This window comes from Contarinia nasturtii, unplaced genomic scaffold (genome assembly GCF_009176525.2).
Source record: "Contarinia nasturtii isolate CC-2019 unplaced genomic scaffold, AAFC_CNas_1.1 Cnas_scaffold_533, whole genome shotgun sequence".
Taxonomy (NCBI): domain Eukaryota; kingdom Metazoa; phylum Arthropoda; class Insecta; order Diptera; family Cecidomyiidae; genus Contarinia; species Contarinia nasturtii.
This window is the reverse complement of record NW_022197885.1, coordinates 1,541,598-1,568,258: the sequence shown is the minus strand read 5'-3', so window position 1 is coordinate 1,568,258 and position 26,661 is coordinate 1,541,598. Positions and strand designations below refer to the sequence as shown.

Here is a 26,661-nt window from a genome sequence, read left to right as displayed (position 1 = left end):
GAAAGAGCGATAAGGATCGACGTAGAGCAATCGAAGATGCAAGTAATTGAGCAATCGGAGATGGCAAGGTTCATTTGTTTTGCAAAAAACTTCATTTAAAATTCCATTAGAATATTTTCCCAAGCAGTTGCATCGCGTGGCATTGTTCTTGCGTCATACACCGGATCGCGAATAATAATCTGCACAATCTGCGACACGACAATTTCTCAACCAATATCAGCTGGTGTGTGCGTGTGTTTTTCTTTTATTTTGCATTTGGTCTTGTGCTCTCCGCCTCAATAAATCTCATTCGTATTCAATCAAAATTCAATTTATTTTTATTATTCATATGAAATGAATTTTTGATGTAATCTTTTCATGGAAACAATGGCATAAAGTAGAATACCGCTTCACTTGCACCATTATCGCATTGTATGCTTTTAACCGTCGACAGAATTGGCAGTTGACTGAATATAATTCGTAATCTTCTATCGATCGAACGAAAATGGCATTGGGAATAACGGTGAAATGAACGTGAACATGGAAAATGATCGTTTCGTTTTTATATTCTGGTAGTGTCATTATAAGTGCCATGTTTGGATATCAAATTGGCTCATATTTAAATCGATCGACCATTGTTGGGCGCAAAAAGGTCAATCACACACACATACCACAAACGACGTTTTGTTGCACGACATGTGAAATTTCCGGAGCTAGAATCCATTGAAATGAGGTGCTATTTTTCACATTCCATCATTTTGGACCAAATTAAACGTATATTTATTTCTAACAATGGCATGTGAAATGGCGTGAAAAAAGGGGCTTCCGACAAAAGAACTATTACAGATAAACATTTTACTGGATCATTCGAAATGAAACTCTTCGAAATGCAATGTGTTTTGCGAAGAAGAAAGCCAAAAGATAATAGAATGAAATGTTGTGTATTTTGTTATTCATCCGCTGGGAACGATAGACGGTGATAAAATCTGGAATTTGTGTTCCAAGTCGTTTGACGGTAGGCGGATATTAAGTGTGCTGAAAGATGAGAATACAATTTTTTTCTGTTTACCCTGACGGTTATCATTGCCAAATAATTCGCGAGAAACTGAAACATGCACACGCAACACAACGAATATAAGAAAACAATTTGTTGCTTATTTTATTGCAAACATCAATCATATGACTTTGCATACGAGATATACAATGTATTATGAAAATGCCTTGGAGCGTTTGAGTGACGGGAAAAAATTATGCTATTTTCTTCCATTGGATTTGGATAATTTTTTATCGTAAAATGGAAGAAATGACGGTTTCACTGAAAAATCATGATAGACTGAAAACTCATGCGGGAATTTTTTCCCCATGAAATCTGTTATGGAATTTTCGATTTAATATTTTTCTCTCGTTCAAAAAATCTGTTTTTTTATCCGCCAGATAAGTGAATTCTTCCAATAATCGAATAATCCGTTTAAGAAGATATTTTTACTGTGAATAATTTCACTCTACCCGTACAATCCCGATTATCAACTGAATTTTCTATGGTAAATCTCTTGAATTGGATACTGGAATGTGAATTGAGTTTTACTGTCATTTTTCCCCCTCAACCTTGTCATTTTTTATGCAATAGATTTTGGGGTATATCCATGGGTATCCATGTGGAATTGATAATGATTTGCACGTACACATAAAAATAAATTGTCTCCAACTTTATAAATCGCAAAACACAAAGCAACCGAGGTAATTAATCTATTGCGTTGTGATACTGGAAATGGGCTCCGTCATATAATACCAACAATTTTCTGTGATTTTTCAATGTTCATTGATTCGACAACACTTTATCCATTAAACTGTACACAGCGTTAAATATCGGCAAGTAATTCTGGCGTCAAAAATGTCAAGCAAAACGAATGTATCACATTATAATGTCGATGATACAGACATGGTGAAAAGTAACCAACAGATCTAGTAAATGAGTATAAAAATTGAGTATTTGCATGGATTGGCATAATCGACATTTCGTCGTATGTTTTGCAAAATAAAACTCTATGAATTTGGTCGTGTTTATACGAAACACATTTTTCAGCTCAAATTATACAAATTAAATTGAAAACTCGAGTCACGATTTTATCAGAAATTTTTTTCACTCTCTGTTTACCACGTCGTTTCAGTCAATTGGAAGCGATTGAAAGTGTGTGAATGTATTTTCATCAAAAAGGTATTCGCCTACAAAGAAAAATGCGCATTTTTGCAGCTCGTTAGGTGACCCATTTTCAATCAGAATCCAATAATACCGCCATATGTTTCTAACGTTCGAACCGTCAATTTGATTATTTTTCGAAACCGACAAACTTGCACAAATTGAGTAATGCAGAAAGTAAATGATTGGCAACAAAATGTTGACGGCGAAAAAAAATGGGTATAAAAAAAATATAAGTTAACAAATATGTAACGTTTGCATTTCAAACTCATCGTTCGCTCAAAGTATAAGCATTTATTTTCAGGCTGTCATAAAATATGCACACTTCCTTTTAATCATCACTTTGCTCTATATTTTGAGCTCGTTGTATGCAAAAAAAGGTCCCGGGCCGAATTCTCACTTTTCGAAGGCAATATACAAGACCATAAAATTGAAAATAGTCGAACGGAAAGTAGTAATATAGTTGTGTATGTGAGGAAAATGAGTGAAATTCCAACATTTGTCAGAATGACCCCTTTTACTTCGTTACTTTTTGGTTCGGGGTTTTTTCATCGCTGATGATTGGCTTCACTGCATTTCATTATTCGTTGTATCGTCACGAATATGCAGCAACTGTGAACACCACAACATTGATATAAATCACAATTGCTGCGCCACACCAGTTGAGAAAAAAAAATTTGTGCCGAGAGTGTGACAGCCAGATGTCATTTTTTTGCGCGAAAATGTTAACTAGTAAATTGCCAAATTGTACCATAACTAAATGAAAACATGCAGATTTTGCCCCAAATTACATGGTAACATCGCATGCAATGCAATTACTAATTTGGCACGTCATGAAGTGATTCTCCATTGGCTGCACCCTGTACGCCATCGATAAATGCACATAAACAATTCGTAAAAAATCTCTCTCTGTCTCACACATAATTTGCATTTTTTCGAAATTCTTCACCATCAGTTAATGTCATTGCTGTCATAAATTGTTTTTGCGAAAATGATTTCGTGCCATTTTATTCACTTCGATGTTCATGGCTGATCAACGTTTTATAATTCGTTTAACGTTTTGAGGCGTAAATCAAGTAAAAGAATTGAAAATAGGAGAAACATCAGCAATCAATCTATTGAAATATTGAAATTTAAATTCGGACTGTCATTCATTGAAATTCTCACCGAAACGATTCCATCAATCATTTAGGGTGCTGAACGTCAATATCAATTTGTACTATTTCATAATCAGTTTTGCCATTTTTCCAATACCCAGCGATGTGATGCAATAAAATAGATATGAAAATTCAATGGATGAGTCAGCAATAGAAATCACACTGTTTGCCATTTGTTATGAATCATTTCGCTGTGAATCTCAACCAGTTTCCAAAACACGCGCTGGTTATTGACCAGAATTTAATTAAAGCGGTAAATCAATTAGACATTGAAAATTCATACTAATTAAATTTACTCGGGGCAAACTCTAGCGCATCCCAAATTAGCGTTGCTTTCCCATTTGACATGGCACTTTTGAAATGCTCATAAATTATAGACTTCGATGTTACAAAGTGTTTTTTACCTTTAATCAACGATGTATACAAAGTTTTGGGTTCGATTTTTTCTTCGCGCACATTACGCACCATCATAATTGAGTGTTTATGGAATGCCGAAAGTTGGGTCCAGAAGATTTTTTTTTATTTCGAACATTACCTCTAGCATTACCTTGAACTTTTTGCTGAAATAAGAAAAACTTAAATCTTCATTGCGGATATCTAACGAACAAATAACAAGATAACCACTTCATGATTATTATATGATGCACGTAAAAAGTGAACGTTTTTATTTAGAAATTCTTTCAATTGGTCTCGTCCGTTGGTTCTGCTTGAGCAGATGAAAAAAAGATTTCAAATTATCTCTCATTAAATAGATTTAGGCACACGTAACCACATTGAATCGGGTCAATGAATTCCCAATTCGTATAGCACACAGAAAATTCACCATCATCGTCATCAAAAAGACGAAAAAAAAAAAATCGATGATTTGCTATAGCAAGTAATTGTCCATCATGATCTGAAATTCATTTTCAACTTTTGATTTGCAATGATTTCACCATAGTCATTATCGAAAGATTTGGTTCTTCTCATCGTTTAGAACAATTTTATTAAATTCATTGAAATCGTACTTGTGCTTCTTTTCTCTATTTTATTTCGGGCAAAAACACTCGAAGCAATGTTTTGTAATTACACGTTTTCGATACATTGTAACAGAAAAAAAAACGAAACGATCAAGCAATTGAAATCACAGCCAAACTACATCGAACGAATGGAATGCGAAAACTTGACAAAAACACGAACAAAATAGAAACAAATAGTCGGATTTTTTTGTATCGTTCAATTCTTCACGTTTCGTTGATGGATACTTCTATTCTCTTTGGGCAAAACAAATGCAAGGAAATAAAAACGATTCGAATTGCGAGTAGAATGATTTGATTGTAAAGCATTTCTATGGGGGGATTGGAATGACAAGAGCACATTCGAAAAATCACCAAATGGGCATTTCTTGAGCCACAGCCATATTAAACAACTCCATTCAAATTATTTATCGAAATAAATATATAAGTCAAAACACTTGAAATGAATTTATGGCGATTTGCTGAAAAATGGAACACGGCCCAATCGAACAGTTAATGCTTTGCAATTAAATTTAATTTTTTTTACTGTTATTCAATTATTCGCAATTTTGTTCGTTTGTTTATTTCTTTATCTGGTTTCTTATGTTTTAAAGGAGACGAAGAGCAAAAGAATAACAGATACGAAGTGAGAGAAATCGTTTTAAGTTAATTTGCATAGAAGTGCCATGGGCATATTTTTATACTCAATCTCTCAGACATTAAATACTACTTGAAATGTTGAAATGTGTCGATGACTTTCAGCATAGTGTAAGTATGCGCACATGAGTCTGGTGTGCCATTCCATCAGTTCACTTTAAATCCAATCAAAATTCGAGCAATTTGATGGTTTGAAAGTGACTTGCAATAAATCGTCTCATAGTCTCATTGCGAATCCGCTGCGATTACGGAATTTGCTACGTCCGATTGGATAAACTAGATGATATATGGGCTGGCGATAATTTATCAAGATAACATCCGAATAATTTGCAAGGCTTCGTTGTGTAGATATTAATGGCTCCATGTGTCGTTTTTGACACAATGCTCACATTTCATCAAATCTTAATTAGAAAAGTTTGACGGAGCATTTCTCATCCACAAACGCAATCGATATTTTGGCATAAGTTGAATAATTTTTTTTGCTGTCGTTTTCTCTTTCTACACAGCAAATGTTATCTTTTGCTCAAATCATTCGAAATACATATTTAATCAAGACACAAAGAAAGCGTATCCATTAATTTGTTGATTTGGGCGATTTTCCTTTTGCCAAAAATGAAAACACACTTACCAATATTAATCAGATATTACGTTTCAAGGTAATTGCTATATCGTTAGTAAGAGGATTTCAATGGATTTGGCATAGAATGAAAGTGTTTTATTTGCATTGAAACCCAAATAATTAAAGGACGAGAAGTTAAAAGATTATGGTTTGCTCATCTCATTAGCTGTCTACATTTCTTCGCATCACTTCCACTTCCAAGAAGTCTATATTAAGGATGAACTTCGATATTTGACTTCTTGAAACGCAGTGATATTTTTTTCTTGATGTCAAATGGTTTTTTGATGATAGATTTCCAAGAAATCAATTTCATCTACGTGAAATTAAATGTTCCTTATACACAAAAACCGTGCCACTTTTTTGGTGTATCAATCATTTATGTCGAGAAAATCGTGTGAATGCCTCGAAATACAACGAAAAGCGATGCGAAACATGCGGTACCATGAAAGAATTGCTCTCGATTTTCTGTCTCTGTGTATGTATGACAAACGACGTGACAATCCAGCTTTTATGCTTCGATTGATTCATATTACTGTTCTAACTGTAGTTTGAACATGAACACGAACCATATACTTGTTAACGTAGTTAGAAGCATTCAGCATCCCCCAATGGATTAAGTTTTTGGTGACAGAATTCGTATTCCGAATTCGTTGTAATTTTGCTAGAAATATGAGTGGAGCGGGAGAGAAACCATATTATTTTATAGATTAAATGGTTTTAACGGGGGTAGAAGCTATTTCTTCTGCATTCAAATCATGTATACGTTCATTTGGGAACACTAATTCAATGTTTGACCGCATCACTCTGAATGCTCATTCATTTTCCTCGACAAGTTCAATATTTGTTGTAACAAATATAGAAAATGGTGCAATCAATGTTGAAAAAACAAATAATTGTTTGCAAACTAAATATTCATTATTGAACTCAGTGGGCGAGAAAAGTATAATCAATTTACATTTGTATTTGGCCAGCAGAAATATTGCGGTAGAAAAAAAAAAGAATTGAAAAACTGTTCAAATATTACCCAATGAAAATATGCAGATTTATTGGAAAAGTCTATTCAATAATTTTATTCAGACAATGGCAATAGCATTTCACACACACACACTTACAATAAAATCATGTAAATCGGCGCATTTTTATTTGCCGACATCAGACAACCAATTTAATTTATATGCCAACTTGTTGTTGGATTTTTATTGCAACATTCAAATACCAAAGCACTCGAAAAGTGCTGGGTGATATTTTACATTGTCTTTTTATATGGAAAAAGTTTTTGTGCCCTTTCAAAGCCGCAGTTTGATGTTTCGTTTTACATTTATGTTGAATTATGATGGTGTTCGTCGGTATATTTCAAGAAAAAAAGAGAATATGAACAAAAAATATTTAAAAAAAAGTTTGAATGTGGTCGGAAGGGATTTTTTAACCATCGATTTCTTCCCGTGTGTGTGCGTGTATGTGTTTTTTTTTGTCTCAAAATAACTGAAAATTTATTCCAAATTTTTCCCGTTTACCTTTTTGCAAATGCAAGCTGGGGTTAATACTACACAGCTCAAAGGCGCTCGAGCGCAAATTTTAAATGTTCAGCTAAAAGTTCGGCTATTCAGAAAAAAGGCGACCGAGCAAAAGAGCTGAAATAGATTTTCCGAGTCGTCGATGGGTAAAAAAGTGGAACGCAAAAAAGTAAGCCATGCATAAAGATTGTAATAAAATAAAATGTCGTCCTATAAAAATGAGCTAAAAATGGGCGACAAAATCACCTTTTTTGCAATCATTGCGAGATTAACTTCAGCGACACAAATTCAAATTCGTTGGCTGTTTTTTTTTTGCTTCTCATCTACTCTCGGCAGAAAATGGCTGATGTTATAATTTTGCACAGTTTATGTGTTTTGAAACAGCGTCGGAAAAAGTGTAAATGTGACAATTCTACGAGCAAAGAGGCAAGTAATAAACGTCTTCTTACGATAGCTGGCAATAACTTGACAGTTAACGGAAGCAACTGAGTGAAAGAGATTGAGACAAAAAAAATACGATGTAAAACTTTTACTCTTTTACCGATATTGAATTTTAAATCCTTGATTTACTGCCATGAGAGAAAAAGAAACCGACCAAACGCATATAATTTCGGTGGAGAGTGAAAAAAATGCGATTGGATGTAGGTAAAATTTTCGAGATAATGTTTTTACTGTTTGCAATCTGATTTGGTTTAGCATAGAGCGAAAATTTTATTCGGGATTTTTCTCACATTGTAAAACCGGTTATATCACCGACAGCCATTGACGAACATCGAAAAGATGTAAAAAAAAATCGAGTCCCAAGTGAATTGAATAATGTGTGCATTTTCAGTTACAGTGCAAAAATTGGCTCCTTGTATATTCCACTGCATATTGATTGTGCCAAGATAGCAGTTGTGGCAAAGTGAATAGTTTGCGAATCGGAAATTGAAAAGAATTTTCACAAAAGAGGAAATTATTGAGATTACTTCGTTATTATTCTTTTTTTCGCGAAGAAAAGAGGTTACCCTTTGTTAAGACTATGGCAAAAAAATCGAAGACTTTCAAGAGCTATGCTATATAAGTTTATTCGTTGAATCAATTACTTTGGCCCGACAATGTGAAGCTTTGTATTTCTAATTGGCTGCAATGCCAAGTGAAAAGGTAACGGAAAAATTTCTCTATCCTTCTGTGCTTTACATTGGAATTGATTTCCCATTTTGTGAACTGACGTAGCGAGCACAAAACAAACACGAAAAAGTTTGAGCAGAGAAAAAAATGAAATGGAAAATAAGCTGTCGATTTGCCATGCATAGAGCACTAAAGATTGAAAGCACACCGACTTTGACTGAAACAGAATAAGAATGGCACGTGGAAAAGTTCTTTTTTCTTTCGGAACTTTGTATCGAGTGAATGTATTGTGATGAATTATATTGAAACTGCACGGTGTTTGCGCCAGTCCAAAAATAAGACCAATCGAAACTGTGCATTTCACAAAATCCGATCGGTTTTCACAATACGGAAATCGGAAACGAGAGTTAAAAGCATACATTATCCTCTTATTGTATTGGAAAAATCCTTTCATCGCCAAAGAAACACGTTGCATTTACATTGAAAGTAGCTATGAAATTGCAATGAACTAGAAACTGCGGTGAAAAGAAAAATAATGTATTTGACATTGGTCAATATGGTGTGTCACTACAGTGCCTATTGTCTTATGCAAATGATGACATTGCAACCCATTCCCATGGAGTGCATGTGCATATCGTCAATCATTTATTCCCAGCAATCGATACACATACTCACACACAGATTGAAAATGGAAACGTAGGAAGAAAAAAAACAACAACACAAACGACAATGCAATACAATCATTATATGCGGTCGGCAAACACACGAATCCACTCATGCGACACGACAAAAAATACATGCACTCTCTCTCTCAACTCAGTGATGCTCGTTTCAATAGTGTATTGCTTATATCAGAAACACACTCTGTTCTACTGTGGTAATTTTAACCATAGACACTTATTTGCATTCATTTTGTATTTATAAGAATAATTTGCATTCCACTGGTTGTGCGTCGCAGTGAGCACCGACTGCTAATTTGTATCACGCATTCCATGTTATTCCATACGATTTTTGTTTGCACTCACAAAAATAGGGTTGATTTCATTTTCATGAGGGTGCATATATTTCACAACAATCCATCATTTCGGATGTTAAATTCATTTGCTACCATTTGCAGTTCACCTAGCAGCTCACGAACTCATCATGGTGCATCCGTCATTACTCTATCCACCACTTTTCGCGTGCGCACAAGTATTTTTGCTTGAATACGGCAATAATATCACCGAGACATATTTAAATTGAACAATAAAATATGCAAATGTTGCAACAAATGTTTAATTGAAAAAACAGCCCCAAAGAATGGTTCCCATCGAGAGCGAACTCTTTCATCAAAAATATGGTTCAATCATTTCGGCTGGCATGAAATCCGAAGAAAACCCAATTGAAACAGATGTATTTTGTGGAAATGCTATTGCAAAATGTGATACTCAAATCGATTTTAATGAGAACCACTGCCGCTACCATAACAATTCAATGATACTTTAGCGATTCAATTTCAAAAACTCGAAACACGGAAACTATTTTATTCGATTGAATACGTAAAGCCAAACTGAAGCAATCATCGGTGAATATGGCTTTGGATCACTTTTTCTACTTCGTCTTTTCGAAAAACCGTTTGTCAATATGGTTGTTCAATGAAAAATTTATTTCTTTTTTATGGTTTAAATTGAAAATCGGATTCAATTTGCTATTCAATTTGATTTTCAATGAATTGTTTGCCAATTCAATGCATCTATTTATATATATATTGTGTGTCATTGGCAAACTTTATGGTATTTCACGATGAAAATATGCAAAATATAATAATATGCTCTGGTAAAAGCAACAACAACATCCGCAAGAGAAAAACTTGACATCGATGAGAATACGACAATGATGTAAGTAATTTTGTTATACGGTATCTCTTTGATAACATTTTCCGAGTTTTCGAATGAATTTCCATCGATTGAAATGATTCTTTGCATGGAAGCTATATCAATAGTTACAAACATTTCAGCCGTTGGATCTATTTTCTGTCAAGCGAACGATGGTAATCAAAAGGATTACGTATACGGCTGCAAAAACATTAATCATTTCAAAGCGAATTATAAGCATCTATGTATCGTAAGCTGCCATTTGAATGATAAAACATCCTATCATAACATAGGTCATAATTTTCTTGAATGGAAATCGACTCTATGTGGGTATGTATTTAATATTGATATACAGTCGAACGATTGCTTTCCGGTCGATTCGCAGCCATAAAAAAAGAATCGGTGTATCCGTTGGAAAAATTCGAGAAAAAAAGATCCAAAATCGTATCAATATCGTAGCGAGTGCCATAAACAGCTAGATGCTCTGAGGTAAAACTCGTGCACCGTATTAAATTGACGCATATAAAAATATTACTAACTCATTTCGAGCGATATTTTTTCTTTTCTTTCTCTCTTTCTCTGTCACTTCTGAATGACGGCTCCATGAATTAGAAGAAAACACAAAGAAAATCCTCAGTTTGAAAAAAGATGAATGGTTTTCGGATGAATGGTGTTAAAAGTAAAACAATCCACACGAAGATCTTTGCTGATTTTGATCCGCCCACATTTTAGCACATATTTTTCCAAGAAAAAACGGAAACAGTCGCTCTCGGAAATTACCAAACGAAGAAATACTAGCGAGAATGAGAAGGGAATTGCGTGTGTCTTGCGAATTTCAAGAATACTAAATGGTTGCACATCATTTCCAGCGAAAATATAATCACAGTACTATGTGATTATTAAAAAAAAGTATTACCAAAAATACTTAAGAATTCCCGCCTTCGAAAATTGCGCTCAAAAAGCAAGGATGTAATTATTACCAGGAAAATTACACTCAACCACAGCCATTCGGCACATCATTTTCTTCGACTTAAAAGGAATGCTTTTAAAAACCTGTCCCCGTTTCTTTTTTTCTGCTCTCTCAATTTTGTATTCTTTGCATTTCCTCGTTTGATCCGCAAAAGATGCCAATAAAATGCTTTGTATCAGGCAATTTCTTCATTCTTTTTTGATGTTCAAGTGTCGCAAAGATTTGAATGTCAACTTAGGAAAAAAAAAGGTTCTATTACATCCTAAGCCAAGTTGAACAACATTCATTTTACCGTAATTTTGCAACTGCTAGGCAATTTTCGCTAAAACAGACAGGCGCGCTTTTGTATAGTTTCAGCTATTTCTTTAGTTATACTTGACTTTGACATGATGACTCATAATACCACCATTACTTTTAATGCCAATTCTCGCATCCGATATTTAGCTGTACGTCTTTGGAAAAAAGTTCACATTCAAAAGGTTGTTAAAACGGCAATGGAAGCGAGTTAAATCAAAATCGATAGACAGAAAGAAACGATTGAGTGTGAGTCAGAATAAAAATGAGCGCTTTAGCCTTGAAATTATATTGGAAAATGAAAAGAGCTGAACTTTAAATGCGGCAAAATAAAATGCACAACATATAGGCAGTGCGAGCATCATCATCATCATCAACATCGAGAAACATACACACGAAGGAAAAAAAATCGATTGCTCATCATTGAATATGCAATTACTTATATGGAAAAACGAAACACAACGGAATGAAATGTGTGCGGTGAGCGTGTGTATGTGTGTTTTTGTTTGCGTGGGTGGCTGTACGAAACGGTAGCGCATTATTTTGATTCACCCAACGTACAAACACACATCAATAAAACACTGCTCACAAATACATTTTTTTTTCTTTGCTTTTATTTATCTCTCATCAACTTCAGAGTGTAAAACATACAGCATCCACAATTCGCACGTACTCACACGCGATTTTGTTTCTTTCGGTATTTGGCTACCACCATCTATTTGCTTGGATCCATTCCATTTGGTCGACACATGATGACGAATTCGATCCAAATAGTTGCCTGTGTTGAATTACAGCTGGCTGAGTGCGGCAGACATGCGGACTGCGGAGTGAAGCGGTAAATCCAAAAGCATAATAAATAAGGATAACAACCAAGGGTAGACAGAGAAGGAGAGGTGCCGCTGTGAATGTGAATGAAGAAATTTTCTTTTTCAAGAGATGCGGTTGATAGAGCGCATGTCGTAACCATGCCAACAATTGTGAATTTCGAATCCTCTGTGAATATAATATCACTTCTTGTGAATTGTCAAGTCAAGAATAACGAATGTGCCATTTGTGTGTGTGTGTGTGTGTGTGTGTCAGCGTTGACGTGGACATACCATTTCAAAGCATGCAATTCTATGTTGACTTTGTGTCTAGATGTATCGATGAAAATACGACGAATTGAATCCGAATGTCTTTTCAATTTGAATGGTCTAATTGGAGCGAGTTATTGATGCCGTTATGATGAACATTTGAAGCACATAAATTTTCGACAACAAAATGAGGATTTCAATTTGGCACACTTGTGTATAATCGGATATATGTTTGTGTGTGCATATTCCTTATTTATCATTTGCTTCATTTGACAACGAAACCGAATTTTGTCACTGATGACACAATCAATCGTAATGTTAGCTTCTCTGCTTCATCCTAATCTTGTTTATTGTTTTAACTAAATGGCACTTTGGTGAATTAAATGTACTATTTTACAGGATACACAAACACTGACTATATCTCTGCTTCGGTTCTTCTTTCTCTCTCTCCCTCTTTCCACCTCTCTTTCTACTGTCAAATCATTTTTCCGCATTTCAACTCAAACTTTCAGCCATTTATTCGCAAATATGGCTTTACGTATATGCAATCATTTCAATTCCAGCACTTGTTTCGCTTTCATGCATGCAATGGAATTTTTGACACGTTTAAGAAGTTTTGACATAAAACTTTTTATTATGCGCCAAATGTTCATTCGAAAATTAACTTTGCCGAACCGAAGTTTATCGATTTAGCTTTTGTTTTTTGGTGTTTTGTGCCAAAATGAAAACTGAATTTTCCTCGAAAGTTAAACAAAGCCAAAAAATGAATTGAAGTGAACTTATCGCTTTGAAATGATTTTCAAAAGCAACATCAATGAGAATCATCAATGTGCAAATTCAATCCTCATTTAAAATAAGTTAAATAAGTTGGATCCATTAACTAATTGAATGCTATGATTTTTTTTTCTTTCAATTTTATTCCCTGAAAATCAAAAGTACACGAACACCAACCGGGATTATATATTAAACGAAATGAATAAAAGCTGAGATTTACATTGATGAATGAGATGAATTCGTAATAAAAGTGCTGACGAAAAGTTTTCTATGGTAGAATCATCATTTACACGCTGCAAAACTACGTTTGCCAAGAGACTCAAGAAACTCAGTAACTTTTGGTGTATAACATTGAAAAGTCTCAATCAAAGCTATCGATCCGATTACATCTGAAAAAAAAGTACAAGAAATTGGAGAGGAAAAAAAATTGAATATTCTTTATAAAAGTATCGATGAAGAAAAAAAAATGATGGCAACGAACGAAAACTTTGTCGTTCACTTGATTTTTGCTTGTGTTTGATTCAAGAATTTTCTCATGATGTGCGATTCCACTGAGAGAGCCCATTAAATGGCGTGCTGCTTGAAATCACACGCACCCATTACAATGCATAATAAGCGCACGGATCAAAGCTTTGAGAAAAGATGGCATGGATTTATTCGTGAATTGAATCATTCGGAATTATTATTTTGGTTTTGTATTAAATCAAGCGCAACGAAATAAATGAAAAGAACAAGAATTTTTATATATATTTTTTTGTCGAATTAAAGAAGAGCTACGAACAATGAACCATGAATACACCTCTCTCTCTCTCTTAGTCGCTCATCATCTTCGTGTAGTCATTGTCGACATCACGTTGTCATCATTATTATTAAAGGCACAATAAAAAAAATGCGAGCCATTCATTGTTGTTTTATTTCCTTTGAACATTGTTCTGATGCTGCGAAAAAAATTCTCTTTTTCATATCGTTACGATTCTAATTGAAATATGAGCAGAAGAGAACAAAAAAAAATTACACTCGGTAATAATAAAAATTCCGATGAAAATCCAACTCCATGTAATAAAAAAAACCGCCATATCTGAATGAAAAGAGATGACGAAAATGAGGCACGTGAAAGATCAATGCGAATGAACAAAAAATTCGTCACTTACATAATAACATCGGTCTTTTGTCAAGTGGACAAATGTAATAACAAGAAAACAAGTCGTCAGCATTCAATGTTTCATCGTCACTGTCATGGTCAAATTGTAGCTTGCTCTTCCACTCTCTGTCTCTCTCTACATTTCTTTTCTTCTTATTTGCCAAACGTGCAACAAAAGACCAAACCTTTCATCATTTGTGCACATATACATATTGCATAATCTCCAACAAATATCCATCCACAAAAGGCAACAACATTATAATATATCGTTCGTTTTCATCACATATCTCGTTTCAGCTCAGCTTCATCTTCGATGTCGACTTCTTTTGCTGCGCAGTCTTTCGCTCACCGGATCATTTTTCATATGTTTTATTTTGATTATTTTATTCGTATGTAGCATTCACACGGTACCGGTTCTCTTTCATATTTGCTTTCTTCTTTCATGCCATCGAATGGATTTCATTCAGGATTCACCATCCACGCGACTTTACATTGATAGCAGTAGCCTCTGTCTATTCTTCTTCTTCTTCTTTTTATGTGTCGGCATTTTCACATGCTTTGGCTAAACCGATTCGCCTGTATTTTGTTGTTGTTGTTGTTTACGATTTTTTGTATGCGATAACGATTTCACTTTGTTTTGTTCATAATGTTGCTCTTGAAAGAAGGTCGTAAAAACTTTCAATGTTTGTGGCTTGTTATGGAAATACAAAAGTAACGAAACTCACTAAATCCCATACCAATCAAGTTGAACTAAGCATAAAGTTGACAGAACTAACTGAATTGCATATGAATCGAACGATTTTCTGATCGGATTTCTATTCAAAAGTGCATTGTAATCAGTTTGATACGACAGTGATTTATTCGTTGAATGGCATTTACTTATTTTACTGTTATTTTATCGACTGCATTGTCAATCCGGCCGATAAAATCGACAATAATTGATTGCACAGTGTACGATGACACCGTGTCATGCCAATTCGAGCTTTTATGTTTTATCTTTTTTTTTTGTCAGCACGCATTATTACACATCAAATGATGATGCTGTCGCTGCGCTGCCACTATCGATTTCATGTGCGTATCGTATGCGGAACTGTTACGCCATCTAGCGTTGAGTTTTTGACTTAAATCCAAGCTACAAATCGAAAGCATTTGAAACCACAGTTGCAAACCATTTTACTTCGCAGAAATTCCTCGAGATGTCGCTAATTTCAATAACAACTTTTTAAATTTAAGTTTTTTTTTTATTCAATTTCAAACTTTGATCAAAGTAATAATCCTCGTATATTTCCACAGAATTCGAAGGCCATCCAACGACAAATGTAAAAAATCTACCATGGAGCCCATTGTATTGTGTTTTGCAGCAAGATGAACAAACATACACCGCTTATTGCAGCGAAGAACTTTCGGTAAGTTTGAAAACATTGATTTTAATGTTCGACATAGTTTTGTGGATTGTTTAAATTACTTTTTGAGATTTTTCGAATTATCGAAATACTAACAAATACTAACACCATAATTCGAACTTTGCACGCTGCATTATATTGTGAAGATTTTTCCGGCCACACCGAAAAAAGAGAAGGTAAATTCTATCCAACAGACAATTCTAACCAATGTGTGGAAAACTTTTTCATTTTGTGATCATTTTTTTCATCTTTTCTGGTTTTTTTTTTTTCAATTTTCGAAATTGTTTTTCTTTAACTTTTTTTGGTTATCATTTTCAATTTCTTTTTTCTTTCCACACAAACAACAGTTGACGGATGTGTTATTTGCCGAATTGCCGCGCGTTCGATTGGATCGAATTCGTCGGCCAAGCAAATTTCTCTTCGATGCACATCCCACATTAAGTGAAGTGCCTGAAGAATGTGAAGGCTATTTGGATGGCGGCACAGATGATATATCACACAATTCCGATTTTCAGCAGCGTTTGGATCTAAACACAACGCTGACAAGCCCATTAGGTAAGTGCATGTCTCTCCTCTAATAACTAATTTTAAAGCGAAATAAAACGCATGAAAAGACAAAAAAAAATGCAATAAAATCGAAGAAGCCATGGAGAAAAAAAAAGAGTTAACAGACAGCTAAGCAGATGATCAGAAAAAGCGATAAATTGAAGTAAGAGAGAGAAAGAAAGAAAGAGCAAAACGTACATCGGTCAGGTGAAACGCAACCAAAAATTATGCAATCAGATATAATAACTATGCGTTTGAATATATAAATGCATAACTCAAAATTATCGCATTTCGGATGGCATGCACTGCACCGCATGGAACTACACAATACGAACAAGACTGCATACAAACACTGATTATAATAATAATGATTGTGCACATCAAGACCTATTCATTTTCGAGTGCGCCGATGTTTTTCTCAGCGTCTCTTCCATTGATTTGTATCTTTTAAGTTTGCTTCTTTGGAGTTTTATTTCCTCAAATACACATGGTTCGTCTTGTTTTGAAATATGAAACGTCGGTACGCGTGCCACAAATGTATCCAATTTCAATGGCACAGCGTAAGTAAGACTGACAACAGATACGTATATATCGAAAATGAAGTAATAAAATCATTATCACATTGGCTTAATCAAAGAAAATGACGAGAGAAAATAGCGAGAGACAGCGATGCAGAGAGTGGCTTTTCGAGGTCAAAATCACCGTCTTATGTTCGACTACTGACCAAATGAGATTCTTGCACGACCTTATCATTGGCAATTTTACACAGTTTCACTGCAATGTTTATTGCTGATGCAGTGATTTAGATATTGGAAATTATTGTTATTGTACAGCACACGCAATGCAACTAGTTTATTTTACTGAAATAAGATGCTTATAAAATATCGCCCATGCTAGTTTGAAAACGGTCAAAACATTTCATGCTTGATATTAAACTGTTTTCTAAATTTTTGTTTCTCGTATTTTGAAACTATGCTCTCAAATGCTGTATGTAAAGTCGTAAAAAAACATTTCCATCGTTTGATTGAACAGTTGGACTTTGAACACATCGAAAATCGTGTGTTTAACGAATTGCAATCGTAGTGGGTGTTTTGTAATAAAATCTTAATTCGGTTTGGTTTACGTTTAAAAGACACATTTGAATTGTATTGCAATGTTTTCCATGCAGCCACAACAACAGCACAAATATTGTCTCAAAAACAAATCCGGGCAAATTGATGGAAAATGGAAAATTGGTTGCTATTTTTAAAATGCTTCCCTCTGTGCGTTGGAGTGCATACATCACAGTTTTGATGCAACACAGAGAACATATGGAGACGAATGGAGAAACTCACGAACGGTTGTAGTGTGGCATGAATGTGCGTGAAAATCATTCAAATGTTCCCTTCATTTCGTTTTTGCTATGCATTACATTTATTTTTAGGTGGCAAAAGATTAGACGAAAAACGACCGCCAAAGCTTGTTTGGATTTCATTCATTTTGTTTCCTCTTTATTATGCGATGCACTTCAAGAAAAATTTAAAAATAGTGCACGGTTCTTGAATCGCGTGTTCTTAGAATTACCAGATGTATAGTAATTTAGATTTATGAACACTTGGAAAAACTCATACGAAAATTGTACGCATCAGATGATGATCACACGGTAGCTAAGCAAAAAAACGCTTCAACGAGTCTTTATTTCATTTTAGAATTTATTGCCAATGATTTTCAAACATACATTGAGTAATCAAGACATGCCCCGTCTTTCAACGTAAATAGCAGATATCGCGAAGGGGGAAAGAAATGCTGACGTCTACATAGATTTCCTGTAATAGATTTTGGCATAAAAACCGTAAATAATCTAAAACAAAACGATTTTTGAAAAGATATTCCAGTTTTTTCCACACACACAAAAATATTAACGATGACAATATGCGCGATTTAAATATAGGTGCTTTTATGTCGGCCTCGGAACTCTTTTCCTTTTAATCAATTGAGAAAAGTGATAAATGTGAATTTCTCAAAAAGATTGTGAGAAAGTAAAAGATCTCATTTAATTTCTCCATTCATTTCGTCACTAATTGGATATCGCTTGAAAAGCGATATTCCAACCAATTTTGGATAAAAATTGCTGCTATTTGTATGTTGAAAGCCAGTTCGCGTACACCACATTTATACGATTCTTATGCAAGGCCCATACTCGATTTCAACGAAATGCAAACTGACATAATCGCATATTTTGATATGAACAGAGCTCGAGAGCATAAAAAAACGGGCCGCCGTTAAAAAAACACACATATGTTAAATTTGAAGCTCTGTTCATTTCCATCGAATTGTTGTGGTCTCATTTCTTTCGTTTTCCACTTAGTTGAGTTTGGCTAATGGTTTTGCTGTTGGGCTGCGTGAGAAAATTCATGCAAATTTTCTGCTACTGGTGATCTTTTGTTTCTCTACATACATACTCCACATCTTTTGTTTGTACATGCATCGTCGGGTACGTCGTCATATTTCCATGAATTAACGGTGGTAAATAAAAAGGTCGACGGCAAAAATTCGTTTGTGCACCGAAAGTGAAACTTTGTAAAATGAAATAATTCAATCGACAAGGGAAAATATTTTATTTCAATGAATCGCTCATTTTTCGTTATCTTTTTTTTGCTCATAATTGCCCATTATCAATCTAAATAGGTTTTATCTTTGTTGGTATTATATAAACATGTATATTGAAGTACATTTTTGAATATTTTTTTAATATAAAATCGTGTCGATTTGATAGGAATAATGTTGTTATTTCATGTGTTCTGATAAAAAAAAAATATCGAAACAAAATAACTTATTAAGGGTTTTTCACACCAACTGTAACATTTTATCGTGAATGATGATCCATTGTCGAGTTACTCAACAAGTCACAAGGCATTCTATACACTTCATTAAAAAAGAATGTTTATGATTTGTGTTTCTTTCTTCGTGTGAATCTACAGCCTTGGTGTAAACATACACACTTGCAAACAAAAAAAAATCCGTTATGTATACGCTAATTCAATATCTGGAACAATCTTGTGGATTATATCAGCACCGTTTATTGTTTATTTCGACGAGCACAAAACGTCATATTTCTGATGGTTCACGATGATTAAATAAATGAACAAAAAATAAATATACAAAACCAAATGTGCAGTGTTTGGCAAGCGTCGTAACACAACCGAAACATACGTAACAACAACGCCGTTGAATTCAAGCGAACCGTGAAACGGCCATCGAATTGGCGAACAACTCACGCAAAAGACCAAACGACAAGAAAAACGGCTGCACATAACATCTGAAGTGCAAGCAGTAAGTGTGATCGAATGAATAAAAAAAAATTGAAATGCAATCTGCAGTGCGTGATATGAAAGGCAAAGTCCTTACTGCACTTTGCATCATTTCAATCACATACTGAACGCCATATCAATGCGGAGAAGAAAAAAAATGAAAAGAATCAATTCTAATTACTGTTGCTAGATTGTATGGAAATTTATCATGACCCAAACCCGAGTTAAGCCATAAATTTGATGATTAAACAAAATCCAATTGGCCAAAAATGCAGGCAGTTCCATATTAGCTGTATTGTTTTGGTATAAACCGGCAAGCAAAATTGATGTATAAACGATCGATTGTAATCTTATGGTGCCGCAAACCAAACCTATCGCAATACGCTTCAAATCGTACGCCAATGATATGCGGCATGCGTGAAACGTATACAATACATCGAGTGGCTGAAGCATGAGTCAACCGAACCGTTTGTTGTCAGTTGTATACGGCATTTCGACCTGCACAAACGTCGAATCACACACGGTGCATCGAAAAAAAAAGCGAGCGCGAATACAAAACGAATATTTTATTGTTACAGAAAATGAGTTTTTCTGACCGATCACTTGAATAAACAGACTGTAAAGTGTATGACTTTTTTTGTTATTCTCATCACCATTGAATTTACAAAAATCGACACTATAATTAAAATGAATGTTGTTGTGTGAAAATAACGGAAATATACATGAAACAAACAAAAAAACAAGATAAACAAAAAAAAATTGCAAATTCCAGTGTGTGAAGTGTATTTGTGTGAAAGCAAAAAAGGTGAGGCTATTGTGACGACTGCACATTTACGGTGCAATTGAAATTTCCATTGAGAGAAAAACACAACTGAATCACATGAATATAATTTCGTTCGACGAAACGCCTAGTCGACAGATAAAAAAAAAGAAGGCAATTTCGGTGCAAGTGTCTCCAAACCCATTTTATTGATTGTGTGTATGTGTGTGAATTGTCATATGGAATTGAAAAAAGGACAAAAACTGGGAAAAAATATCAAAATTCAAAACATACAGGAAAATCACCCCCTCTTAATCTGGCCAATGTGCCTATTGTTATGAATTAGAATTTTAATTTGTGCACCTTTCAACCGCACACCACCACCGTACTACTACTACCGGAAATGCACTTACTTTTATGTGTTTAATAGTTTTTTTTTTCTCGGTCGGTTGTACCATTTATTTGTTATTTGTTCGCTGTGATGACAACCGAATACGAATAGTCGCGTTGAGTGTTTCATTTCACATATATATTTGTCGGCCAATAATGCATGGGGTTGTTTGTTTGCCATTGCATTTCTTTCCTTTCATTCTTTCCTGTCATTTCAATCGAATGCCGCACCAAAAATACATTAGTTTCTTGTGTTCGTTTTCCCATAAATGATTTTATCGTGTCTGGAAGTTTACGATCTTTTTTCCTGACTTTGATCAACGAAAACAAACCGAAACCATTGCCGTCGCCAACAACAAAGGGATACGTGCTGTATTGTCGATGTGTTTGTGCATTGTGAGAAACTAATGATGTGAAAATGTTTACAAATTCAAATCCGATACAAATATTTCAAAACGTTTTTGCATAACAGCCAAAGTGGTGGCTCGATAAGTGCGTAAACGTTGCAGTAATAACGATGAACTCACAGCTACCGTTATGCATATTTAGTTGGACATTGCGTTATCGCATACAAAAATGTTCAACACATTCTTATCAGCATTTTGAATGTTATCTTTGTTGTGTGTTAATAAAACCAAATACGATTTTGATTTCACTCTTCGCCAACTTCGTTAGTCACTTGTTGAAAAAAAAAGGTTTATTATTAGCAATCAAATGTTTGCGACATAAAATACTGTCACATTTTTCGAATCACTTTCGGTATTGAAATTTTACGCAAAGTTTGTAATTTATGGACTTTTTCGAGTTAACCGAGCATTCCATTATTAATTTTGTGTCAAGGCGGAAGAATTTTACTTTGACAAATTATTTTACGTTTTTTTTCTCTCTCTTTCCGTCTGTCTGCCTATTTTTCGTTCAAACAAAAATATTTTTGTGTATATTACGACGACTACTAGCCGAACACGACAATGAAAAAAAATGCTGAAAACACAAATGTGAAGCATTTCGAAAAAAAAACGTTGTCATGAAAAATAATGAAAAATAAAATACTATTTTAACGTTGTTGCGGTGGATGAGCCAAGCAAAAACGCATAAAACATTTGATTTATTTGTATTAAAATGAACGCTTTTTTCTTCGGTGCACTCGATTATACTATTGAGTTTTGGCTGTCTTTCGTGGAAACCTATTATTTATTTGAAGTTTCTCCTTTTTCTCTTGTTTGGATGACACTTTTTCGATCGTATTTTTAACATGAAATAGACATGATTTTAACGCTTTTTTTATTGTCATCATATTTTGTCTATTAACCGTGTTCCCAATATTCTTTTTTTTTTTTTTGCTTCAATATTGTTCAGCATGAATACCGTTTGATTAGTTAAAGCAAACGGCAAATAAATGCAAAAATAGAGCCAATCTAATAAACTGTTAGATCAGTATTATTTATCGAGAGGATAAGATCGATTGGATTTTTTTTTTAAATCGCAAAGTGCAGAATAAAAGAGCAAAAGAGTGAGACAGTAAAAACTGCTGTTGAAACTATCAGAGCACATAAAAGAATGAACAAACAAAAGTATTTTATGCGTAAGTTGGCATTTCTTTCATGTGGCACAACAATGACAATAAAACACACGCAAACTCAATAGAAAACACAAATATTTTGGCATCGCATTTACGATGCTCGTTATTTTCTGTTTTTTTTTTTAACAACGCATTGTTCGTGCAGTGAACGTGTCATTTTTAAGTGTGTTACGAAAAAAAATAAATAAGACATCTTGTAAGAATAACAGAGAGATTAAAAAAAGGGAAGGTTTCCGATCATTCAATCGACTACTGTTAACGTGTCTTTATTAGTTTCTATGCTAATTTGACCCGAATTCGAAAAACCAGATTTTGTTCACGATGCCATTTTGCATTATTGGCTTGTGCAGGCGAAAGATAAATAAAGCGACCAAGAATTTTATGTATTTTTAGAGATATCCGCTATTTTCATTTGAGTCCATCAAGTAATGTGACCGTTTTATTTTCGTAATGCGCACAATTATTTTCGCTCGCTGCCAAATTTTCTCTTTAATTCATCGTGGGTAAATGACTTCAAAATTACGCATGTTTACGAACAAAAATTCTATTTACACAGAGTATTGTCTGCAATCATGAATCTAATGAGCAACAGCGGTAAATCTGACAATTTTTTGAAAAAAGAAAAAAAAAACTGGATGAGACAAAATCAGCGAACGCATCAAGTAAACAGTTATAAATTATTAAGACACAATTTTAATGGATGAAAGTCATGCCAAAACGATGATGATCTGGCCCCGAAAAAATGAATAGAATTTTTGTTGGATATTATCCCAAGTGTTGTTCCCAGCAGCTTTTGAGTATTATTTCTTTTCAATTAACCTTGACATGAAGTAAACGCAAGTAATTTGTCACGCATTCAACTAATGTGCGCGATAGAAACAACAACGAAGCCTCTGCGTCGCTTGCTTGTTCACATGAAAAAAAAATAATTCACCGCAATAGAGAGAATTGAAAATCGTCTTAAATAATTTCTTAACTATGAGAAACGAGTGCAAAAAACACATAATATAGTGTTGGCATCTATTTTAAATATTTAACAAAAGTTCTTTTTCGCCATGCTGACGACTCCATACACGATAAAATAGAATGAGAAAAAAAAAACACTTTTTGATGCGAACCGAGGAGTTAAATAAATAATTTCCTTGGCACAATGCCAACGAACATCCGCATGCAGATTTTCGCATTCGTTTTTGCCAAAGGCAGATTTTCTTTAATCGCATAGATGAAAAGTAAATGATTCTCGCTATTTCTTCATAATGTTTGGCCTTGATTCCGAATTTCAACACACCATTTTGCCCTTAACTTATAATCATTCAACCAAACGAAACGACCAATTTCCAACAATCACACATTTTGCGGTTATTTGAATTGATTTTTGTGTCGGTTGTTCATTTGTTTCAGCCGAGGCAGAAAACAACACAAACAAAAAAAAGAATAAAAATTCTGAATAGAAAAACAACAACAACGATGCAACTTTGGTTGCTTGTCAAATTATTGTTGATTGACCAATCAATTTAAAATGGATTCGTCCATTGTATTTATTCAATTGTTTGATGCTGACACATTCCGTGCCGTTGTCGAAATCCACGCAAATAAAAAAAACCTGACCAGTACTTGTTTTTATTATTGTTTTTTTATTTCAACAACAATTATTCGTCGTTTTTTTACCCAGCATCGGAAATAGCAAAGCAATACATGGGCCATGATAGATTTATTGCGATTAAATTGAATGGAATTGATTTTGATGAACATTTTATCAACTTAACAAACGAAATGCCGTTAAAGTTCATCATTTGACCGAATGTTTTGAAATCGACACGCGACCATTGTTTCAAATTCATCAATTAAAACTGAAAACGAAAAAATTATTTCGAAATGTCTATCGTTGTTGATTTGATCTAACCGAAGAAAAAAAATGAATGAAATTAGTAAAATTATTCTTTAATTACACATCACTTGAACTCGGTTCGATAAAATGGCCTAAATTTTCTATTGGCTTTCGCTCAAAATGTACATTTAAGCAACAATTTAGAAATCGAATTTGGAATTCATTCGATGCATTTTCGGACATACTTTTCCGCATTGGTGCGGGCATAGTAATGAACATTCTCACGAACAGTATGACCAATTTATCAAATCTCATCACGGAAAATTGAACAACAAGCAAACAAATGAATGAACAAACGAACGAAAAATAAACTATTTCAATCACCACGAGCGATTTTCACTTGGTTGTTCATTTGCTGTAATCGAAAAACTATTTTCGTATCAAGTTCGTTCATTTCGTTCGCTAATCTCTTTGTTTGATTTTAGTTTTCGTAAACAATCAACAGAAAATGCCGTTTTCCGATGTTGAAAAATGAAAACCATAATAAAAAATGGGTATATATATATTTTTGATTTGATGCGTATATATATTTATTAAATTGTTGATTGTAGCGTGTAGAAATTCAAAAATACGCAGTAAACATGATCAGATAGTTGAACAAAATGGTTTTTTTTTCTCTTTGTGTGTGTTGAGAAGCGAGTATCAAGCAATAACCAATTTGCTCGAGAATTTCGAATGATGTTCCCATCGTAAAATGAAACGCGTCGTGAGCATCATCATAGTTTCAACACAGTACACTCCAAACATTCGACAAAAACCAAACACATCCGCCGGATTTAAATTGCGGTTTACGTGTTTTCAACATTGTCACCTGCAAAAAGAAATCACCCAACAACAGTTACCACAAATATTCTGACGTTTCCCTTCGGTCAAATGCGTGAATGAAAAAAAAACTCGTTCTACGATCGAATTTTTTGTAATAAAAACTAAAAATAGACCACAAATTTCGCATGTTGCTCGGCTCGAAGCAATTCGAATTACCGAAAAAAAAATCGAATATTTGTGTGTTAATTGAACGTCACCCTTGTTAAGCGAGAGAAAAAAAATGAACATTTTTTTAATATATTAATTTCGAGTGAAAGTAGTTTGATGTTTGGTAACAGGTGCTGAAAATTATATATGTTTTGAATTCGTTTAACATGTCAATTTAACCACGGTTTGTTTGGAGTCAAATGTTTTTATTTAAGATTTTCGGTGTTGTATTCATTCTGCTTATTGGCTGTTGTCAGAAGGGTAAAGTGTGGTTGAAATGCTTTTAGAGCATAATTAGGCGCAGTTGATATGGTAAAAATGGAAACACAAAAAAAACAACGCACAGACGCACTCGAAATTCCATCGTTAAATGACATTTCGACACGATATCAAATGGTGTACCGATCGCATTTTTTCGGGCATACATTGTATGCGTTGTTGCATACCATATAATGTTTGTATCGTGTAATGTCGTTAATCGTATGTACTCGACTCGTGCAAGTACTTTATTACCTACTCTGGATGGATATATGGGTTTTTATTTTTGGATGAATCACGCTCATAAATCTCTCGCCGTCTTGTTCTATGTGCGTCGCGACAAAGCAACAATGACATTTTCTAAATGAATTTCATTGCGATGTACTTTAAATTCGAAATAAAAGAGAGCGAACACTATTGGAATGGCGATTGCGTTTTATTATAGCACACAGTCGGCTTGTAAACATCGTTTAAATAGCAAAACGCTTTTTACGATGATGCCAGATTATTATTTGGTGCAATGTTCGGAGCTACTGATGGCTGGATTTGGTGCTCATTTCGAAATGGGATGTTTTTTTTTTCACAGAAAACAGACTGCAATTGTGCACAGACGCGCAGAGAGACAGAGAGAAAACAAAAATTAACAAAAAAAAACTAAATCCACAGAGCCTAAGCAGATGATACATTCTCATAAAAAGAATCTCTGTTTTCATATTTTTTTGTTGTTGTTCTTTACAATTGCTTCGTTCACATATGTGAAAGAATTGAATACAAAAGAACAACATTTCAACGCATCGAATTATTTTTGTTGTCTACCTGTAGAGAGCAGTTCTTTTTTTCTCTGCGTTCAATTTGTACATAAACTATGATTATCACTTGAATAATGGCCCAAATAGTCAAAGGTTTTGACTTGACTATCGCATACAGGTTCAAACAAGGAATCACACATCACCTACCTGCCTTTCAATACGAATCACTCGTTTTTTTTATTTCAAATGGAATATCATTCTAGATCTGTTTTATTGTGTCGATACATGCTTTAAACAGCTGTTGTTTAACATCTACGTTTTCACATGTGATGCTGTTCGTAATTTGTTGTTCGTGTACAAGCCTCAGAATTATCTTTGAAATGAAAAACATTTTGAACTCAAAATAATACACACCCTAAAATACACCTTATCACATTTTATCTCTGACCAAACATAATTTCATTTTATTTGTTGAATGTCTAGCTAGTTCACG

General features: G+C 34.2%; 1 protein-coding gene across 2 annotated transcripts in view; it reads left to right on the top strand.

The window, feature by feature from the left end:
- Positions 1–26,661, top strand: part of LOC116339500 (probable Ras GTPase-activating protein) — a 141,023-nt gene that overhangs the window by 35,078 nt on the left and 79,284 nt on the right. The window contains exons 2-4 of one of the 2 annotated variants that reach the window (XM_031765413.1): positions 15,627–15,739; positions 15,883–15,912; positions 16,084–16,291. In XM_031765413.1, coding sequence (XP_031621273.1) covers positions 15,627–15,739; positions 15,883–15,912; positions 16,084–16,291 — 351 coding nt within the window. The remainder of the gene's footprint in view (positions 1–15,626; positions 15,740–15,882; positions 15,913–16,083; positions 16,292–26,661) is intronic. The other variant, XM_031765414.1, reaches the window with a different exon arrangement.